The sequence below is a fragment of the Canis lupus genome, chromosome 32 (assembly GCF_011100685.1).
Source record: "Canis lupus familiaris isolate Mischka breed German Shepherd chromosome 32, alternate assembly UU_Cfam_GSD_1.0, whole genome shotgun sequence".
Taxonomy (NCBI): Eukaryota; Metazoa; Chordata; class Mammalia; order Carnivora; family Canidae; genus Canis; species Canis lupus.
Window position 1 is genome coordinate 15,497,041 of NC_049253.1, and position 23,785 is coordinate 15,520,825.

A 23,785-nucleotide genomic window follows, 5' to 3' on the forward strand; every position below is an offset into this window, starting at 1 on the left:
ACTGTTGACTGGAAGCATTTCTGATAACATAAACAGTTGATTAACATGTTTTGTATGTTGTAGGTATTATACACTTTTTCTTACAATATAGTAAGCTAGAGAAGAGAAATTATTAAGAAAATCATAAAGAAGAGAAAATATATTTATAGTAGTGCACTGTATTTATCAAAAAAAAATTGGCATATAAGTAGACCTGTGCAGCTCAAAACTATGTTGTTAAGGGTCAACTGTGTAAGATTTTAATACAACCCTAGAATTCTTTTGAAAGATTTTACTTATTTATTCATGAGAGACACAGAGAGAGAGACAGAGACATAGAGGGAGAAGCTGGCTCCTTGCAGGAAGCCCGATGTGGGACTGGATCCCCAGACCCGGGATCATACCCTGAGGCAAAGGCAGACGCTCAACCACTGAGCCACCCAGGCATCCCTAATCCTAGAATTTTTTCTCTAATTTATAGTATGTAAACTTCAAATTTTACCAAAAAATAAATAACATCAATTCCAAATACATAAGCCTTTTTTATTATTTTTATTTTTTATTTTACTATTATTCATAATGTTCAGCTAAATCAAGATATAAAATAGCTTTTGGACTTCTTTTTTTAGTACCAGCATATCTTAGATTCTAATTTTATCAAATACCTAAACTTTAATATCTTATTATAATATCATCTAATATTTCTTACCAAGGAGATCAAAGTTCTTTATTTTTTTCAAAGTTCTTTATTATGCACAATGATTTTTTAATATTCACAGAGTTTGTTTTGTTTTGTTTTACCCTCCTAAGTTCCTTGGGATAGATAAACATATAAAAGTCTTTCTTTTCTCTAAGAACTGGTATTATTTTGAGATTTCAGGGCATTTTGAATGGAATTAGAAACTCAACTAAAGTAGAATTTTAAGAAAATTAATATTTCCATTGTCAGAAGGTATATTCATTTGAATTTTTACTATGCTTTTAAAAACTCCAACAAAAATTATAAAAGATTTTATGAATCATAAAATTGTGAGATTTTCTAATTACAACAAAATAAAGAGAAAAATTATGGCTTACATTTTGTTGCTTACTATACATAAAAATGATGTGGTAAGTACAGTAAAGTGCCACTCCATTTAATATGGAAGCCACTAGCTAGCTACATATGGCTATAGCAGATAGAGAACATTTTAATGGCAAGATACAGAAATTTCCATCATCCCTGAATGTTCTTTTGGAAAGCACTGATCTAAAGCAATCATATAAATCTATGTAGTCTAGTGTAAACCATGAAAAAGACCCATGAAGAGAGTACTATTAATATAATCTTTTTTATTGATGAGGAAATTGAAATTTATGGAGAAGTGACTTGAACAAGTTCACATAGCTGGAAAGCAGCAGAGCTGGGAATGAACTCTGGTAATCTACCACTAGAGCCTGCATGCCTCCAAATCAAGAACTTCTAAAGAAGTACTTGCTTGCCTTCTAAACTGATCATAAAGTTTGGGCCATGACAACATTTTTCTAAATATGTCTCCTAAGACGAGGGAAACAAAAGCAAAAATAAGCTATTGGGACTACATCAAAATAAAAAGCTTTTGCACAATGAAGGAAACCATCAACAAAACTGTAAGACAGCCTACTAAATGGGAGAAGATATTTATAAATGATATATCCAATAGGACTTAATATCCAAAATATATAAAGAACTTCTACAACTCAACATCAAAAAAAAAACAAACAATTCAATTAAAAATGGACAGTACCTGAATAGTTTTTCAAAGAAGGTATACAAATGGACAACAGACACATGAAAAGATTCTTGTCATAACTCACCATTAGAGAAATGCAAACCACAATGAGACATTACCTTACACCTGTCAAAATGGCTAAAATAAAAACGACAAGAAATAATGAGTGTTGACGAGGATGTAGAGAAAAAGGAATACTTGTGAACTCTTGGTGGGAATGTAAATTGGTGCAACTGTGGAAAATTGTATGGAGGTTCCTCAAAAAATTAAAAATAGAAATACCATATGACCCAGTAATTCCAGTACGGGGTATTTACTCAAAGAAAATACTAATTTGAAATGATTATGCACCCCTGTGTTTATTGCAGCATTATTTACAATAGCCAGGATATGAAAGCAACATTAGTGTCCATTAATAGATGAATGGCTAAAAAAGGTACGGTATATATATGGAATATTGAGCAGCCATAAAAAAGGATGAGATCTTGCCACTTGCAACAACATGGATAGATCTAGAGGGTATTATGCCAAGTGAAATAAGTCAGACTGAAAAAGACAAACAGCATATGATTTCACTCACATGTGGAATCTAAAACCAAAATGAATAAACAAACAAAAAGCAGAATAAAGCCTATAACAAACTGATGATTGCTGGAGGAGAGAGAGGAGGGGGATGGACAAAATGGATGAAGGGGAGTGGGAAGTATAGGCCTTCAGTTATGGAGTAAGTCATGGGAATAAAAGACACAACACAGAATATAGTCAGTGTTATTATAATAGTGTTGTATGGTGACAGATGATAGAGCTACACTTGTGGTGATCATGGCATAACATAGAGAAGTGAATCACTGTGTTGTACAAATGAAACTAATACAACATTGTGTGTCAAATATGCACAAAAAAATTAGAAATAAAAATTTTAAAAAGTGATCAAGAAGTTTAAAAAGTTGAAGAAGAAAAAGTAAAGGGAGAAAGGTGCACATTTCCTAGACTTTAAAAACCAGCAGCAACAGAAAACTACTCTCAGTCTATAGGCTCTTAAAGCTTCTCAGTTATCAAGGTTTTTTTGTTTAGAGTTTATGTATTTATTCATGAGAGACACAGAGAGAGAGACAGAGACATAGGCAGAGGGAGAAGCAGACTCCCCACAGGGAGCTCGAAGCGGGACTCGATCCCAGGACCCCGGCATCACGACCTGAGCCAACAGTAGATGCTCAACTGCTGAGCCACGCACGTGTCCCAATCTTCAAGGGTTTAGAAAGAAAAACCAAGGGAGTGTTACATTAAAGAGAAAATAGCCTAAAAATTATAGAGCTATCACATCTTTAACCTTCACAGAAACCCTATAACATAACTGCTTTCAGGGAGGAGAAAACAAAGCCTGAAGAAGCTAAATAATGTGACCACTACATATGCCAGAGGTAAATAAGAGTTAGAGTTTTAACTCTGGTCTGTTGGCTCAAAGCCCATGCACTTTTTTTTACTGTTGCATTCATCCCTGTGAAATTCCACTTTGATAACTACAGAGGAAGGTAACTAGAGTTCCTGAAAGAGGAGCTGGCATCTGTACATGTGCTGACTCTATCTACTCTTATTAAGGAAAAGAAAGTATTATGGTGTGCATTTATGGGCACAGACAGACATTTTTATTTTCCACTAAAGTCCTGAATATAGAAAAACCAATCTTTAAAAATCAGCTATATATTGGGACACCTGGGTGGCTACGTGGTTAAGCGTCTGCCTTTAGCTCAGGGCGAGATCCTGGAGCCCCGGGATCGAGTCCCACATCAAGCTTCCTGCGGGGACCCTGCTTCTCTCTCTGCCTCTCTCTCTCTCTCTCTCTTTCTCTCATGAATAAATTAAAATCTTTAAAAATAAATAAAATATAAAAAATATAAAAGTCAGCTATATGAAATAATTGACCTAATCAACTTTTTTTCTCTCCTCAAGGACAAACTTGTGTGGAAGAGAGCATTTCTTGTTTTGGGGCTGTCTGTGCTAGCTGTGTTCAGTAGTGTGTATTTTGGTTTCCCTGGGTCAGGAGGACTATGCACATTGGTCATGTCCTTCCTTGCAAGCTTGAAATGGGCCGGCGAAAAGGTAAATTTCATTTGAAGTTCTACTCATTTACTTTCTTTCTGATCAGATAATTTTTTTCTTTCCAGATACTTTCTTAATATCAAATTACTAAAATTATTTAAAATGAAAGCTATTTTCTATGCATATATAAACGTATGCCAAACTGTATACACATGCGCCCTCTTCCCCTTTATATAACAATATAATTTGATGTCTTTACTTAAAATACATCATAGTTATATTTCCATGCTGCCTTCCTTATTCTTTGTAAGGGCTACAGAGTATTGCATTGTATGTGGTACTATATTTAACCACTCTCCTACTAACAGACATTTAGATTGTTTCTGGTTTTCTACTAGGACAAAAACTTTCAGTAAAATATCCTACAAATGCCATATTTCATAAACTCTAAGATATTATTGAGTCTAAGATCACTATTATTTTACATGCCACCAAGAAAGAAAATCCATGCTGCCAATTAAACTATGATATGACATCCTAATTTCAGAAATGAGAAAATGTGAAAAAGAGTCAACAAAATATAGTATACTTTGAGTTTACCTGTAGGATAAATTTCTAGAAGTACAGTTCCTCTATGAAAGAATATGTACACCGATAGTTTTGATAATATCAGCTTACCCCTTTAAAAGACTGCACCGGTTTGTATTCTCACTAACAGTATGAGAAGGTAATCTGTTTTTCTTTTTCTTTAATTTTTAAAATTTAAATTCAATTAATTAACATATAATAAACTATTGGTTTCAGAGGTAGAGGTCAGTGATTCATCTGTTTTATATAATACCCGGTGCTTACTACATCATATACTCTCCTTAATGTCCATCACCCAGTTATTCCATCCTCCCAGGCCCCTCTCCTTCAGCAGCCCTCAGTCTGATTCCTATACTTAAGGAATCAAATGGTTTGTCTCAATCTCTGATTTCATTGTGTTTTATTTTTTTTCCTCCCTTACCTATGATTCTGTTTTGTTTCTTAAATTCCACATATGAGTGAGATCATATGATAATTGTCTTTCTCTGATTGACTTTTTTGGCTTAGCGTAATACCCTCCAGTTTCATCCATGTCATTGCAAACGGTAAGATTTCATTTTTTTGATGGTTGAGTGGTAGTCCATTATTTATATATATATACCACCTCTTTATCCATTCATCTGTTTATGGACATCTGGGCTTTTTACATAGTTTGCCTATAGTGGACCTCACTGCTATAAACATTGGGGTGCACATGCCCCTTTGGATCACTACATTTGTATCGTTGGGGTAAATACCCAGTTGTGCAATTGCTGAGTAATAGGGTAGCTCTATTTTCAACTTTTTGAGTAATCTCCATACTGTCTTCCACAGTGGCCTCACCAGCTTGTGTTCCCACCAAACAGTGTAAGAAGGTTCCCCTTTCTCTGCATCCTTGCCAACATCTGTTATTTTCTGACTTGTTCATTTTAGCTGTTCTGACTGACTGGTGTGAGGTGGTATCTCATTGTGGTTTTGATTTGTATTTTCCTGATGCTGAATGATGTGGAGAATATTTTCATGTGTCTGATGACCATTCGTATATCTTCTTTGGAGAAATATCTGTTCATGTCTTCTGCCCATTTCTTGATTGCATTATTTGTTCTTTGGGTGTTGAGGTTAAGTTCTTTATAGATTATGGGTACTAGCCCCTTACAATTGCAAATATCTTCTCCCATTTTGTCAGTTGTGTTTTGGTCTTGTCAACTGTTTCCTTTGTTGTGCAAAAGCTTTTGATCTTGATGAAGTCCCAATAGTTCATTTTTGCCTTTGTTTCGTCTTTGGATACGTGTCCAGCCAGAATTTGCTGTGGCCAAAGTCAAAGAGGTTGCTGCTTGTGTTCCCCTCTAGGATTTTGATGGATTACTGTCTCACATTTAGGGCTTTCATCCATTTTGAGTCTATTTTTGTGTGTGGTGTAAGAAAATGGTCCAGTTTCATTCCTTTGCATTTGGCTATCCAGTTTTCCCATCATCAATTCTTGAAGAGACTTTTTTCCATTGGGTATTCTTTTCTGTTTTGTTGAAGATTAGTTGACCATAGAGTTGAGGGTCTATTTCTAGGTTCTCTATTCTGTTCCATTCATCTGTGTGTCTGTTTTTGTGCCAGTATCATACCATCTTGATGATTACAGCTTTGTAATATAGCTTGAATTCCAGAATTGTGATGCCACCAGTTTTGGTTTTCTTTTTCAACATTCCTTTGGCTATTTGGGGTCTTTTCTTGTCTCATACAAATTTTAGGATTATTTGTTCCAACTCTGTGAAATAAGTTGATGGTATATTGATAGGGATTGCATTGAATGTATAGATTGCTCTAGGTAGCATACATATTTTAACAACATGTGTTCTTCTAATCCATGAGCATGGAACATTTTTCCATTTCTTTGTGTCTTCCTCAGTTTCTTCTCTTAGTGTTCTTAGTTTTCTGAGTACAGATCCTTTGCCTCTTTGGTTAGGTTTATTTCCAGGTATCTTTGGGTTTGGGTGCAATTGTAAATGGGATCAACTCCTTAATTTCTATTTCTTCTGTATCATTGTTAGTGTATAGAAATGCAACAGATTTCTGTGTGTTGATTTTCTATCCTGCCATTTTGCTGAATTCCTGTATGAGTTCTAGCAATTTTGGGGTAGAGTCTTTTGGGTTTTCCACATAGAGTATCATGTCATCTGTGCAGAGTGAGAGTATGACTTCTTCTTTGCCAATTTGAATGCCATTTAATTCGTTAGGTTCTCTGATTGCTGAGGCTTGGACTTCTAGTACTATGTTGAACAGGAGTGGTGACAGTGGACATCCCTGTCATGTTCCTGACTTTAGGGGGAAAGCTCTCAGTTTTTCTCCATGGAGAGTGTTATTTGCTATAGGCTTTTCATATATGGCTTTTATGATATTGAGTTATGTTCCCTTTATCCTTACACCGTGAAGATTTTTAATCAAGAAAGAATGCTGTACTTTGTTAAATGCTTTTTTTACATCTATTGATTGTATCATATGGTTCTTGTCCTTTCTTTTATTAATGTAGTACAGCACATTGATTGATTTGTGGATGTTGAACCACTGTGGCAGTCCAGGAATAAACCCCACTTGGTCGTGGTTAATAATCCTTTTAATGTACTGTTGGTTCCTATTGGCTAGTATCTTGCTGAGAATTTTGGCATCCATGTTCATCAGGGATATTGGTCTGTAATTCTTTCTGACAAGTCTTTCTTGATTTTGGGATCAAGGTAGTGCTGCCCTCATAGAAAGAGTTTGAAGTTTTCCTTCCATTTCTACTTTTTGAAACAGCTTCAGAAGAATAGATATAATTCTTCTTTAAATATTTGGTAGGGTCCAAGTCCCTGCTCTGCTGTGTCAGGTATACTTGGACCCAAGCTCGAGCTTGTAAATAAACCCTCGTGTGTTTGCAAAACAATAAAAATAAAAATAAATAAATAAATAAATAAATAAATAAATAATTGGTAGAATTCCCCTGGGAAGCCATCTGGCCCTGAACTCTTTTTTTTTTAAGATTTTATTTATTTATTCATGAGAGACACAGAGAGAGGCAGAGATATAGGCAGAGGGAGAAGCAGGCTCCCTACCGGGAGCCCAACACGGGACTTTAATCCCAGGACCCTGGAATCACGCCCTGAGTTGAAGTCCAACACTCAACCACTGAGCCACCCATGTGTCCCTTGTTGGGAGATCCTTGATTACTCCTTCAATTTCCTTGCTGGTTATCAGTTTGTTCAGGTCTTCTATTTTTTCCTGTTTCAGTTTTGGTATTTTATACGTCTCTAGGAATGCATCCATTTCTTGTGAATTGCTTAATTTGTTAGCATATAATTGCTCATAATATGTCCTTATAATTATATTTCTTCAGTGTTGGTTGTGATCTCTCCTCTTTCACTCATGATTTTGTTTATTTAGTCCTTTCTCTTTTCTTTTTGATAAGTCTGGCCAGGGGTTTATTGATCTTATTAATTTGTTCAAAGACCAGCTCCTACTTTCATTGATCTGATCTAATGTTCTCTTGGTTTCTATTTCATTGATATCTGCTCTAATCTTTATGAATTCTCCTGCTGGGTTCAGTCTTTATTTGCTGTTCTTTCTCTAGCTCCTTTACATGTAAGGTTAGGCTGTGTATTTGAGATCTTTCTCGTTTCTTGAGAAAGGCTTGTATTGTTATATACGTCTCTCTTAAGACTCCCTTTGCTGCATCCCAAAGGTTTTGAACAGTTGTGTTTTCATTTTCATTTATTTCCATGAATTTTTAAAATTCTTCACTAATTTCCTAGTTAACTCATTTGCTCTTTAGTAGGATGCTCTTTAGCCTCCGTGAATTTGAGTTCTTTCCAAATTTCCTCTTATGATTGAGTCCCAGTTTCAGAGTATTGTGGTCTGACAATATGTAGGAAATTATCCCAGTCTTTTGATACCAGTTGAGACCTGATTTGTGACCCAATATGTGATCCATTGGGGAGAATATTCCATGTACACTCAAGAAGAATGTGTATTCTGTTGCTTTAGGATGGAATACTCTGAATAGATCTGTGGAGTCCATCTTGAAAGAAACCCTTGTTTCCTTGTTGATCTTCTGCTTAGATGATCTGTCCATTGCAGTGAGTAGGGTGTCCCCTACTATTATTGTATTATTATCAATGTGTTTCTTTAATTTTGTTTTTAATTGGTTTGTATAATTGGCTGCTCCCATGTAATTGTAAATATTTACAGTTGAATAGACCCTTCAATTATAATATAGTGTGCTTCCTCATCTTTTATTACAGTCTTTGGTTTAAAATCTAATTTGTCTGATATAAGGATCACTACTCCATCTTTGTTTTGATGTCCATTAGCATGATAAATGGTTTTCCAGCTCTCACTTTCAATCTGGAGGTGTCTTTGGGTCTAAAATGAGTCTCTTACAGGTAGCATATTGACGGGTCTTGCTTTTTTATCCAATCTGATACCCTGTGTCTTTTGATTGGGGCATTTAGCTTATTTACATTCAGAGTAACTATTGAAAGATATGTATTTAGTGCCATTATGTTACCTATAAAGTCATTGTTTCTGTATATTGTCTCAGTTTCTTTCTGGTCTATATTACTTTTGAGCTCTCCATTTGCTAAAAACATATCCTTTAGTACTTCTTGCAGGGCTGGTTTAATGTTCACAAATTCTTTTAGTTTCTGTTTGTCCTAGAAGCTTTTTATCTCTCTATTTGAATGACAGCTTTGCTGGATAAAACATTCTTGGCTGCATATTTTTCTCATTTAGTGCTCTGAATATATTATGCCAGTCCTTTCTGGACAGCCAGGTCTCTGTGGATAGGTCTGCTGCCAGTCTAATCTTTTCCCCTTTTATGTTAAGGACCTCTTGTCCCAAGCTGCTTTCAGGATTTTCTTTGTCTCTGAAATTTGCAAGCTTCAGTGTTATATATTGAGGTGTTGACCTATTTTTATTGATTTTGAAGGGTATTCCCTGCGCCTCCTGGACTTGAGTGCCTGTTTCCTTCCCCAGATTAGAGATGTTCTCATCTATAATTTGCTCCAATATACCTTCTGCCCCTCCCTCTCTTTCCTCTTCTTCTGGGATTCCAATTATTCTAATATTGTTTTGCTTTATGGTATCACTTATCTCTCGAATATTCCATCCAGTAGTTATCTTTTTCTCAGCTTCTTTATTCTCCATCATTTTGTCTTCTGTATCACTAATTCTCTCTTCTGCCTCATTTATCCTAACAGCTAAAGCCTCCATTTTTTTGTATCTCATTAATAGCCTTTTTATTTCAACTTGATTAGGTTTTAGTTCTTTTATTTCTCCAAAAAGGGATTCTCTAGTGTCTTGTATGCTTTCTACAAGCCCAGCTAATGTCTTTATAATTGTTATTCTAAATATTTCCAGCATCTTATTTATTAGGACATCTTACTTAATCCATACTGATTAGATCCCTAGGAGCCAGTACTGTCTCTTGTTCTCTTTTTTGAGGTGAATTTTTCCATCTTGTCATTATGTCCAGAGAAGAATAGATGAATGAAAGAACAAAATACTAAAATAGCAACAATGACACCAGAGAGATAGACACTAAACAAACCAGAAGAGACTTGAACTGAAAAAAAAGAAATTAAAATTAAAAAAAGAGAGAGAGAGAATATAATCAGATAGGTGAACAGAAGAGAGCAATACACTAGATTCTAGGTATATTTGGGTCTATTTGTTAGAAGAAACTACATCCCAAAATTGTAAAGAAAGAAAAACTTACATATATATACAAAAATAAAATTAAATACAATGAAAGGATGGGCTGTAACTGTAAAAATGAAAATTAAATAAGACTTACAAAAAGAGTTGATAAAATAAGAAATTGGTGGAAAAGGAAAAAAATTAAGATTGAAAGATTAAAGAATCTTGAGGAAAAAAAAAACATGAATTCTATATACTATTTCCCCCTAGCCTGGAGTTTTGCAGTTCTGTATGATCCTTAAACTTGGTCTGAGCTGGATCTTCTCAGAGAGGGGCCTGTTGTACTGATTCTCATGTGTCTTTGCCCTGGTCAGAATTATACTACCCTTGTCAGGTGGCCAGTCTAAGCAAGCAGCTTGGGATTGCGCTGTGTGGCTTTTGTTCCCTGAAGGCTTTCCATACAGCTTTAGTTAATGAGAATGAAAATGGTAGCCTCCCAGTCTCCAGCCCCAGACCTGAAAGCTCACTTCCCCCCACTCCTCAGTGCACCCTCAAGGAAAAGCAGTCAATCACTCTCATCTCCTTGGCTCCTGTCTGCTCTCTGTGTTCATCTAGCCTGTGACTGAGCATTTTTTTTCAGGCAGCAACTCCATTTGGAGTCTCCAAACTTTGCAGACTCCTGCAGAGCACACTCACACCACTCCTCCCCCTTGGTGGGGGGTGGGGAGGCAGTGTCATGGGGGGGTGGAGGTGGGGTAGCAGGGGGGTCTCGCTGCAGTTCTGCCACTTGTTGAGGCCCTGCTTAGAGAGCAGTCACCCAGTGGTGCTATGATTTGTGGTTTATGGCAACCCCTAGCAGAAAGCCCATCCCTGGGCTAATTGTAGCCGGCTTCCAGAACTCTGCTGAACTCAGGCAAGCCTGTTCTTTCTGTGACCCAGGGATTCTGAGACCACACTGTCTCACCTAGCATTCCACCCCTCTTGGCTACCTGAGCACCTTTCAGGTGGGGATGTCCCTCACCAGAGCACACTTGTAAAAGTTCCAATTTTGTTCTCTGCTCTATCACTTTCCAGTAGCAGTTTACAGAGGCTCCCTCCCCCTGCAGTTTATTTATCTTTCCCATATATTGCCTGGGATTAATTTTTCAGCACCTCCTACCTTGCAGAAAGTGGTTACTTTGCTTTTTGTAGAATTACAGCAATTCTTTTCTTAGATTGCTTGTTGAGTTCACAGGTGTTCAGAATGATTTGATAGCTATCTAGCTGAATGCCTGAGACCAGACAAAACTAAGGTCTCCTGCTTCTCTGCCTGGGATGTTTTTCTGAAGAAATCATTAAAAATCAGATATTTGGGGCAGTCTGCATGGCTCAGCGGTTTAGCACCGTCTTCAGGCGTGATCCTGGAGACCCGGGATCGAGTCCCACATCAGGCTCCTGCATGGAGCCTGCTTCTCCCTCTGCCTGTGTCTCTGTGTGTGTGTGTGTGTCTCATGAATAAATAAATAAAATCTTTTAAAAAATGTCAGATATTTTGCAAATATGATGGGTGAAAACTGTATTTCATTATTGATCTGATTTGCATTTCTTTATGAGTGAGGCTAATCATCTTTTCCTATACCTGCTAAACCATTCAAAAGCTTGTGCCCATTTTTTAAAAGATTGTTTTGTTTTTTCTTACTGATTTTCAAGGTTATTAAATTATTTATTTCTCGATATGTATGATGGAAATCAGTTGGTGGCCATTTACTAACTTTAATTTCAAGTTACATCTTTATAAATTTGAACTTGACAGGAGCACATGCTATTCTGTTTAATGAAGAAATTATCTGTAGCTGACCTAACTAAATGCAGATATATCATTTTAGACAACCTGGAAACAACTGTTCAAAATAATTATGCTTAAAATAATGCCATTTGGAAAAATAAATGACGGTTATAAAGCTTGAGGTTAAGTATATAATTAAATTCAGTTGAGTGAATCTCTGCAGAGGTATCCTAGAGACAGAATTTTCTTGTGAATAAAGAACACTCAGATGAGTGGCTCCCTATAAGGATGTGATTACTAAGTTAGGACAAGTAAAAGTGAATCGTCTTGCTTCAGAGGAGAGAGGGATAATAAGAGCTGCCTGGAGCATTGTCTACAGAAGGGTATTGAGGACACAGGAAGTGAGCCTAGATGTATTGGGCTTTGAAGGAAAAGAGAAAGTCCCTTTCAAACCCTGCTCTATGTATTAGTTGCACACCTGGGTTTGCTGTCTTACAAGAGGTTTGGTTATAAGGCTTATTTCAAGTCTTTTTTTCTTTCCTAGCCGCACCTATGTTATTCAATTTTACTTTTTGATTTCAGGTAACCTAACATTTAATAAGGGCAGAGCTATAGAGTCAACTAACTTCCTAGTTATAAGTTGGGTACTCATCATCCCTCATTTCTTTTAAGCATTTGATCTTATCAAAACATTTGTTTCCATGGCTTCACTTTACTTGTGAGCTGAAGCACAGTTATCACCTATCCCTGGTCAGTCTTCTGTGTAATCTCAGCTCTAGACTGAAGGACTGTGCTTCCTCCTTCACTTCTCTCTGTGGACTCACTGCTGTCTGTCTTCAGTCCTCTCCTGGGCTGCTGACAACCGTGCCCTGCTCTTTGAAGCACTCAAATCTATTGTCTGCTCCAGGACCAAGATCAAAGTTTTACTTTAGTGAAGGATGCTGCTACATTCAAGTTGTGAACCTTTGTCCAACACCTGGGAAGTTTGCCTGGCATTGGCATTTTACAAACTGTTCATTTCTTAATGGTAACAACTTTTTTCAGCATTATTTTTTTAAACGTTTTATTTATTTAATCGAGAGAGAGAGAGACAGAGGCAGAGACACAGGCAGAGGGAGAAGCAGGCTCCATGCAGGGAGCCCGACTGGGACTCGATCCAGGGTCTCCAGGATCACGCCCTGGGCTGTAGGCGGCGCTAAACCGCTGAGCCACCGGGCTGCCCTTTTTTCAGCATTAGAAAAGTAAATTACCACAACCATAATTTTTAAAAGAAAATTAATTTTATTTTTGAGTATGAAGGTGATATATGCTCATTTTTCAACTTTGGAGGGGAAAAAGTCTGAAAGGAAAGAGGGGCACCTGGGTGGCTCAGTAGGTTGAGCATCGACTCTTGATCTCAGCTCAGGTCTTAATCTCTGGGTCATGAGTTCAAGCCCCACATTAGGTTCCATGCTGGGTGTGGAGCTTTCTTCAAATTTTAAAAAAAGGAAAGAAATCATTTGCAATTCCTTCACCTGAAACCAACAGTTCTGTAAACTATTTAAATATTTTAGGTTATTTCCTTTCATTTATTCAACAGAAAAACTCAAAAATGCTTATAATAAGATTTTTCAAATTGAACTTTACAGGTAAATGTTTTTCTGTTGTCACCTCTTTTAAAATCCTCAAAAATCATAATCAACTCATTATTTTATACTGTAATGGGTAAAGAGGGAAGGGAACTAATAACTTTTTTTCATCTTTCTTTTTCTAATCAGATTTTGGTAATTAAATTTTTTAAAGATTTTATTTAAATTCCAGTTAGTTAACATATAGTATAATATTATTTTCAGGTGTACAATATAGTGATTCAGCATTTTTATACATAACCTGGTGCTCATCACAAGTGTCTTCCATAATCCCCATCACCTATTTCAACCATCCCCTCCACCCACCTTCCCTCTGGTAATCACCTATTTGTTCTCTATAGTTAACAGACTGTTTCTTGGTTTACCTCCCTCTCCTTTTTTTCCTCTTTGTTCTTTTGTTTCTTAAATTCCACATATAAGTAAAATCATATGGTATTTATCTTTCTCTGACAACTTATCTAGCTTAGCATTACACTCTCTAGCTCCATCCCGTCATTGCAAATAGCAAGATTTCATTCTTTTTCGTGAATATACCACATCTTCCTTATCCACTCATCAGTCAATAGAATTTTGGGTTATTTCCATAATTTGGCTATTGTTGATAATTCTGCTATAAATACTGGGGTGCATTTATCCCTTAAAATCAGTATTTTTGTATCCTTTGAGTAGACACCTAATAGTGCAATTGCTGGAGACATAGGGTAATTCTATTTTTAACTTCTTGAGGAACCTCCATACTGTTTTCCAGAGTGGCTGTGCCAGTTTACATACACAGCATCAGTGCAGGAGGGTTCCCCTTTCTCCACATCCTTGCCAACATCTGTTGTTTCTTGTATTGTTAATCTTTGCCATTTTGACAGGTGTGAGGTGATATTTTATTGTAGTTTTGATTTGTATTTCCCTGATAATCAGTGACATTGAACATCTTTTCATGTGTCTGTTGGCCATCTGTATGTCTTCTTTGGAAAAATGTCTGTTTATGTCTTCTGCCCATTTTTTAATAAATTTTTTTTTGCCAGTCTGTATGGTTCTATGCTAGGCACTACGTGGATATTCTCATTTATGTTCACACACACACACACACACACACAAAAGCCTTAAAAAATATTACCGTTTCCATTTTATAGAGACTATAAATCAGAAAGACACAAATAACATGTCCAAAGTCACAAAATTAGAAAGTGGCACTGTGATTTAAGCTCAGGCTTACCTGACTCCCAAGTATACTAATCTATAATACAACTGTAGCATTATTGGGCAGGGAACATTTTTATATTTTTGACATCTATTTGAATAACATATACCAAGTATATTAAAAACATACTGCTGTGCTTCATAATTTTAAAATTAGTCTCTAAATTCATAAATGATAGGATAAAAAAACAAATAATTAAAGGGAACCACAGCATTTGGGATAGAGCATAAAAGAGTAGTTTTAGGGGCATGTGGTGACTCAAGTCAGTTAAGCATATGCCTTCAGCTCAGGTTATGATCTCGGGGTCCTGGGATCAAGCCCCAGGTCAGGGCTCCCTGCTCAGTGGGGAGTCTGCTACTCCTTCTCCCTCTGCTGTTCCCCCTGCTTGTGCTCTCTCTGTGGCTCTCTCTCTCTCAAATAAATAAAATATTTTTTAAAAGAGTAGTTTTAGCAATAGGGAAATCAAGGGAGAGGCTATTGCCTATGGTGAGTGCACATTAGCTACAGGCAGGGAAAGGGAAACTTTGATGACTTCCATTCACACTAGTCTTTGAAAAACTATAGTATGGGATAGAAAAAAGATTGTTTATAAACCAAAACACAGCATTTGGTTCTTCTGCATTTGTCATAATTTTGCCAGAATTGCCTGCAGTCCAACCGATTATTAGGTCAGTGTAATCCCACAACTCAGTGAAAGAACTAAGAACAATTTTTTCATATTTATCTCAAATATACTCACTTTTTGAAAGCCTTTGTCATATTGTTTTATCTATTTTCAAATCCAGTACTGCTTCTATGACCTTTGTAGTTGTGGGATGGTTTTCCTGACATATTTTGAACCTTCTGAATTTTGAAATGCTCTTTTCTCTGAGAAGGGAAGTATCAGCTTAAGTACATATTGAAGTCATGATAAAAACTCTGTTTCTGATCATTTTCTTCTTTTGTCTATCCCTAAAAGTGATTTATGTTTTTGAAGATTCTTACTACTAGTGTAAACAAATGTGTAAAGTAGCCCTAACATTCAGTGTGGGCAACATAGTCTTCATTCCCCTGTCTCTTTTACACTTAGCCTATTCGATGACTCCATTTTCTTTATAAGCACATTCGTTTTAGTTTTGATGTTATGAAAAAGCATTAAGAAGATACATTTTGACTCAACCCATTATTAAGTTTTACAGTATATAAGTCCATGTCTGATGTTCAACCAAAGTGTTACAATCAAGAAACAAATGGTGACCTTTGTCTACAGTTTAGAGATAAGAACTATTTGATAGAGAAAACTTTTTAGGCCATTTGCTTTCATTGAAGTTCTGAGTATGTGAAATATTTTTGAGGCCTTCCCTTAAATAATTAGTCATGGCAACAAAAGGCTCAGTAACCTAGGAATAATAGAGCTGATTTTTATTCTACACTAACGTGGATATCAACTAAAGTCTGAGTTTTATCTACAGTGTACTCTAAAAGCCAAGTTAAAAAGTAAAATTTAAAGATTTGTAGAAAGTTTTGGTAGAACTAGTCATTGGCAGTAAATGATAAAGGATCTTGGATGTCATCTAATATAAACCTCTGATTTTACAGATGAGAAAAAATAAGATGCTGAGAGAAAAGTGACTTGCATTTAGCAGGTGGCAGAATTTGAACCTAAGTTATTATCTGATTCCTTATGATGTAAAAATGTAATTCTTTACATGATGTAAGAATAGAACAATATAAGTAAATCAACCAACCCCTTCACATATGCACTCAACATTTATAAGCCAAGAGGAAATAGAATCTTTATCGGAATAAACATACCAGAATTAATAAGAAAAAAAGAAAATAGAGACACATTGTAATCATCTTTTGTTAAACTGCTGAAAATAGATATGGAAAACCAGATTCTCAAAGACGTGTAATTATAAATGCAAAAGTGTTGTCCAAAAATATAGATTCTTATTAGTTGATTAGAAAAATTTGTTTAGTATAAAATTTTAGATACTGTAATGAGTACTGCTAAATTGCCCTCCAAAAAAAAGCACCATTAATTGTTCTAAGAATTAGTGAGTTTCCTTACAGTTGCAGGTACTTAACATTATAAAAATTCTTAGTATTTTTTTCTAATATGGTATCCCCCCAAAAAAATGTGGCATATCATTTTAATTTGTGTTTCATTGATTGCTGAATTTTAGCATTTTATATTTTTTGGTGATTTGTGTTTTTTCAGTTGTGAATTACTTGTAGGTATGCATTGCCCGTTTTTCTATTAGGCTCTATGCCTTTTTGTTATTGCTTGGATATTGCTCCTTATTCTGTTATACACAGCGCAGATATTTTCTCCTGGTTTGTTATCTTATTGTTCTTTGTTTGCTTATGGTTTCTTTTGCCACACGACATTCTAGTCGTGCTACCCTAATTGTGTCTATCTTTTTTTTAGGGATTTCTCAGTATGTGTTATAAAGTTAGTACTTGTATTAGTTAGGATCTTATGGGGAAAGGGAAATCACCTAGTAACTGGAATAGGGAAAATTTATTATTAACCATACCAGGGGATTAGATAACCAGGGATTGGCTTGTAAAATGTAAAAGACCCCTGAGGAATATAGAAATAGCAACTATAAACTCCTAGGGCTGAGATTGAGCCATGCCCTGGCATCTCTCCACTCCACCCACCTACTCCCACCCCCAGGCCTCAGATTCCAGATCTTGTTAGAAAGCCTTTGTTCACTGGATGGTAGAAAAGACCCCTATGGTGCCTGGCTTGGACAATTTGCTGGAAATCTATACTCCAATGTGCAGGAAATTCACCCTCTAGGGTGCAATCCAACTCCCTTGGGTTGGCTGTGAAACTCCCTTGCAGTAAGCTGGGGGCAGCTTCTGGCCACTCGGTGGTGCTGTCTGCCATGCACTATAGGAGTCCAGCACTGCAGAAGCCACCTGTGTACTGAAGAAACCCAAGTGTGCTACAGGATCCTACTGTGAGGAGCCCTGAAAATCAGGAAGAGCATCTTCCTTGCAATATCTCTTCAGCACCCTCTACTGACAAAATTTAATATAATGCCAGGTAGCAAAGGAGAAATATTTAAAGGGCTCAGCTTCATTTTCTGCAGAGCCAACAAGGGGTTATAAATTAATAAACACAGCACTTCACTATACCTGAATTATATTTTTGTGCATGATTTGAGGTCACCTTAAACTGTTTTTTATAAAGATAAAATTGGAGAGGGGGCACTTGACAGGATGAGCACTGGGTGTTATGTTATATGTTGGCAAATTGAATTCCAACTTAAAAATTAAAAAATAATAGTAAATAAAATAAAAAGATAAAATTGGAAACAACTTAAAGGGCCATCAATAAAGAAATTATTGAATATACTGAAAATTCCATACCATAGATTACTATATAGCTAATTAGATGTATATCTAGATATATTTACTATTATAAGATGTCTAAATCGTATTGTTGAATGAAAATTAACATTTTAAGCTATAAAATAATACTAAGTATTACATATGTACACACATACATATTGTATATTCACAAGTAGAAGTCCTCCTAAGAGGAGTCTAACAGAATTACTAGACTCTTTATCATTATCATCTATTTGCAAACAACTCTAAAGCACCTCATAAAATAACTATGTTGGAAATATCTTTATATAATTTTTTGTTTTATTTTAGCCAACCTCTTATTTATCGATGTCACAGAAATAAAGCCTGGCTCAGGTCAAATTGACTCAAATTTCAAATTAGTAAAATTCTTAGAACTTGTAACTTCATATAATAAAAATCTGTGTGGGATATGTATATGTGTGTTTCTTCTAGGCAGAGGTTGAAAAAATTATCGCAGGTGCCTGGTACATCTTTCAGCCCCTTCTCTTTGGACTGATCGGAGCAGAAGTATCTATTGCATCTCTCAGACCAGAAACTGTAGGTAAGAATTTCCAAGTAGCACTTGCTAAAATTAACTTTTGTTAATACCTTTGGAATACCTTTGGTAGGTATTTGTCACAATTATATAAAAAGCTAATAATCTAAGCGTCTTAGAGTAGTAGGTCAGAAAATAATATTTGTCAATCTCAGGCATAGATTTTATACCATTAATATTATTCATTGTAAAGAAAAGTAACACTGCTAACTACTATCCAAAAAATGCAGGTCTTAAAAGTTTTTTTCAAGGATAAAAATATTCAATTAGACTCGTTCTGATGAAGGGCAAGAATTGTAAAGATAACTCATCAGTTCTATAATATACACCCATGGAACAAAAATGTTTCTTTTTTCATTCATGCATTTATTTATTCATACATTTGAAAGCAATCATATTAAAACTTTTGATTTCATAACACTGCACTTAAAATTTTTTTGTGTACATGTACTTGTTATTTTCTCCTTTCCACTCATTCCATATTTGTCCATCTTTACTGGGAATCCCATCTTCTGCTATCTCCTTCTTGATCTCACACATAGATTCTTCCCCTGTCCTCATGTATCTTCAGATATCCATGTGACAGTTTTCTCCTCTTTGGAATTTAAGCAAACTCTAATCTCTCCTGTCTTAAAATAATTTCTTTCTAGGCAGCCTGGGTGGCTTAAGCGGTTTAAGCGCCTGCCTTCATCCCAGGATCCTGGGATCAGGTCCCACATCGGGCTCCCTGCATGGGGCCTGCTTCTCCCTCTGCCTGTGTCTCTGCCTCTCTCTCTCTTTCTCTCTCTGTGTCTATCATGAATAAATAAAATCTTTTAAAAAATAAAAATAAAAAAATAATTTATTTCCATTCCAACACATGCTACAACATGGATGCACCTGGAGGACATTTGTCACCAAAAGACAAATACTGTATGATTCCATCTATATGAGGTATCCAGGGTAGTCAAATCATAGAGACAGAAAGTAGAATGGTGGTTGCCCGGGACTTGGGAGAGGAGGAAATAGAATGTTCTTTAATAGATCAGTTTTGCAAGATGAAAAAATCTGGAGTTTGGTTACACAAAAATGTGAATGTTTAAGTTAATGCTACTAAAGTGTACACTTAAAAATGGTTAAGATGGTAAATTTTGTTGTGTATATTTTACCATGATTTTATATGTGTGTATATATAAGTATATAAAATCTCCTTTTTTCCATTTAACTTACGCCCTCACCTGCCACACTTCCTCTTACTCCCCTGTTCAAACTTTTCCAAAAAGGTAAATATATCTCCCTTTTCCATTTCAACTCTCACTCTCTTCTTCAATACATTTCAGCCTAGCCTCTGCCCATCACACAATTGACCCTGCTCTCACCAAGGTTATATTGTTAAATACAATGAATACTTATCAGTCTCTTTTTTTCTTTACTTGATCACCCAGCAGCATTTGATACTATTGACCTCTTTAAAACACATTTTACATTGAATTCTGAAACTTCATATTTTTCAGTGCACTTTGAGTCCTCACTTACACTACATATAGTTCTTCATCTAAGTTCTTCAAAGCCTTCAATGCTTCTCACTCTATGTTATTTTTCAGAGCTCATCTACACTTAGTAGCTTTGATTATAAACTACATAATTCCAAAATTTTTATTTCTAAATCTATGTACCTAATTGCTGATTGAACATGACCACTTAAGTGTAAATCTCACAAAACGTCAAACTCAATATGTTCCAAACTTGTAAATCATCTTCTCCCCAAACCTTCAATGCTCCCTCCTGAGAATGGTATCATCTCTTTTGTTTCTTATATTTCAGGCAACAAATACTTTTGAAATGTCCATCCTAGGTGCAATATCCTTCAATAAAAAAAACACAACACAAGCCATATTGCAGGTTCACAATAAATCCTCCAGCAGTGTCTATCTGTTGTTTGACTAGCCTTTTGAGCTTAAGAAAGCCATTTATCCTTTTTAAACTTCACTTTTTTCAACTGTTAAATAAGTAAAATTACCCAACAGATTGTAAGGATTAAAAGATTAATGAATTCACTTAAAGCTTAATACAGAACCTGGCACACAGTAAACATTTAACAAATATTACTTCTTAGAAAATCACCCTATTCCTTAGCAGTCACCTTAGCTGTGCCATTCTCAGGTTCAGTTTTCTAGTCAGTCCTTATTCTGCCAATCAAGATGAACTGATCTTTCTCAGCAAAGGATTCTAAAGGATGGAATAAAGTAGCTGTGTCAACCTGGCTAATGGGCAGTCAGTGTATACACCAATATGGTGAAACAGGTGTAGACTGCCAGTGTCTATTCTGATTGGTCAGTCCCCCGCCAGTTCTGGCTGATTGCTTCCATACTGGCTAATAAATATTTTTCATATCACCTCGGGTTTATACTCTGTAAAGAATTCTCAACCATTTTGATGAAAATACCAACTTTTTCCTCTTCTGTGACCTCTTATCAGTATGTTCATACTGCACTTACCCTATAGTACTATAGTATTCATTGTTTATATTTCTTTTTTCCTCCAGCTTTGAAGCTTACAGAGGCAAACAAAGTCTGTACATTATACATTTTTGTATACCCAATATCTAGTCCAAATCCTGTCATGCATAGTTATTTAATAAATTCATGTTGAATTAACACACAGAAAAAAAGTTTGGTTCTTGCTGTAAAGCATAAGAGAAATAACATTCAAATCTCCTTTATAATATATATCAAATATGTTTAATTAATTTCTGATTTAATCTAGGAAAAATACCTTCTTTTAAACAAATAGTTTGTTATTGCCATTTTGATAAATTATGCCTATTTTTGTCTTCTTAATTTTTTGATATATTTAGATAATTGCAATTGATAGTATTTTGAATCAACAACCATGAAATTCAGTTTCTCTCTCACTATTTTATTATGTCTAAAAAGAAAGCATTTCTTGCAGGCCTTTGTGTTGGCGTCCTGGGCATTGCAGTATTGATACGAATTTTGACTACCTTTCTGATGGTGTGTTTTGCTGGCTTTAATATAAAGGAAAAGATATTTATTTCTTTTGCATGGCTTCCGAAGGCCACAGTCCAGGTAAAGATGATAGGATGGCTTAGCATTTTAACTCCTATGTCTATATGATACCTTGAAATTTTGAATAAGAGGGCTTATTCAAATTTTTTCCTAATAATTACATTAGGAAAAAATTTAATCTAAGTTTGATTTATGAAAAGGTTTATACTAATCTACTCTTTAAAAGTTTTATTTTGGGCATATTGATTTCCTAAATATGATGGCTTATTTAAATTTATCTAGATCATCAGCTTTATTGAAGTCAACTAAAAATCTGAGAATTCCCTACACTAACTAGAAATCAGTAGCCACAGGAAGAGTTTGGAATTTTCATCAGTCAGAGCCCTTTAAATCACCCAGAGAAATAGCTGTTAACTCTTTTCATTTTAGTATCTTCCAAAAAGAGAGTGAAACAGAAATAGCATGGACCATCTTAGTATTTGGAGATATTTCAATGTATGATAGATAATCTGTTATGCCTGACTACAGCCTTTATATATAAAGGAGAAAGATTTTTTAAAAACCAGGGAGGGACACCTGGGTGGCTCAGTGGTTGAGTGTCTGCCTTTGGCTCAGGTAGTGATCCCATGACCCTGAGATCAAGTCCCACATCAGGCTCCCCCCGGGGAGCCTGCTTCTCCCTCTGCCTATGGCTCTACCTCTCTCTGTGTGTGTCTCTCATGAATAAATAAATAAAATCTTAAAAAAAAAAACTGAGGAAATACGTTATTGATTTCCTAGATTATTGGTTGATAATAAATTTTTCAAACTAGCTAAACCTGTTGTCAAATGTATCAATCACATACATTGACCCCAAAATTGTTCACTATAATGAATAAGCATGAACAGATATGTGCTTGAAATTATTAATCATGTATTTGGTAGAATTTCATTACTAATGAAATTAAAACTATATAGATTATTATTTGTTGTAAATGTAGTATATTTCTGATTATAGTCTTTATTTTCAAACTAATTATAGCAAACAAGATTTAACTGTCTCCTCCCTGATTATTTTGCAATTGTTTAAACATGCAAATCTCTGTTTCATGAAATGAAAATCAGATTTTTTTTTAAAGACTTATTTATTTTGGGGGTGGCAGAGGCAAAAGGAGAGGGAGAAAGAAAATCTCAAGTAGACTCCCCGCTGAGTGCAGAGCCCAAGATGGAGCTCAGTCTTATGACCCTGAGATCATGACCTGAGCTGAAATCAAGAATTGGATGCTTAACCAACTAAGCCACCCAAACACCCCCAAATCAGATGTTTTTAATTTAGGAAGCTTTAGGGATATTTATGCTGTGTAACTATATGCCAGATTTTGTATGGCTGTGGGCTATGGCATTATTCCAGAGTTGTTTTCATTTCCAACAGACTTTCAAAGAAGTCTGAGACACTGGATAAGAATACCGTGAGGTTAGTAGTACAATAAGTAGAAGAGTTTCTCCCTCAGAGTGCCTTCAGCTTCCTCACTACCTTTGGTAACCTTAGTGGGTAAATATCAAAATAATCACTCTAATAGCTTTAGTATGAAAAATGTGTTTTGAAACATTAAAATTTGAGACGTGGCACTCTCCTGCTATCAAAGCCAATTTAAAATAAGAAAATATTATCTAGAATGTGTTGAATAATGTATGTACTGTGAAGTATTGTACTTTTTTTTTCTCTTTTTGTCACTGCACAAGAAACAAAACTTTCTTACATACTTATTCTACTTTAGTGTTTTTCAAACTTTTTAAATCATGTAATACTGTAAGAAATATATTGGGACATCAGGTGACTCAATCCATTAAGTGTCTGCCTTTGGCTCAGATCATGATCTCGGGGTCCTGGGATCAAGCACCAACTTGGGCTCCTCTCTCAGTGGGGAGTCTGTTTCTCCCTCTGCCTCCCCTGCTCATGCCCTCTCTCTGTCTCTCTGTCTCTTTCTTTCTAATGAATGAATAAAATATTTAAAAATATTTTTTAAATCACAACTCAGCATGCATACAAACCCCAAAACATACATGCATACAAACACACATCATAATATGTGCAATTCCTGCCAAGAATTCTTGAAATGTTGTATTAGCTATGGTACAAGGTAACCTGCTATAACTGAAAGTCCTCAATAAATTCTCTGGGCAATCCAGAGCTGGCAGGGTGACCATTACCCTCAGTGTGTGTCTTCCATCCATGAGTCCACCTTTCACCATTTCTTACAGAGGGGTGGGGAGAAAAAAGTTCACGTGTTGATTTCTTTCCAGAACA

General features: G+C 35.7%; 1 protein-coding gene across 4 annotated transcripts in view; it reads left to right on the forward strand.

Moving 5' to 3' along the window:
- The window catches only part of SLC9B2 (solute carrier family 9 member B2), a 65,441-nt gene that overhangs the window by 34,799 nt on the left and 6,857 nt on the right, over window positions 1-23,785 (forward strand). For 3 of the 4 annotated variants that reach the window (XM_038582000.1, XM_038581999.1, XM_038582001.1), the window contains 3 exons: window positions 3,681-3,830; window positions 18,388-18,496; window positions 21,422-21,558. In XM_038582000.1, coding sequence (XP_038437928.1) covers window positions 3,681-3,830; window positions 18,388-18,496; window positions 21,422-21,558 — 396 coding nt within the window. The remainder of the gene's footprint in view (window positions 1-3,680; window positions 3,831-18,387; window positions 18,497-21,421; window positions 21,559-23,785) is intronic. The other variant, XM_038582002.1, reaches the window with a different exon arrangement.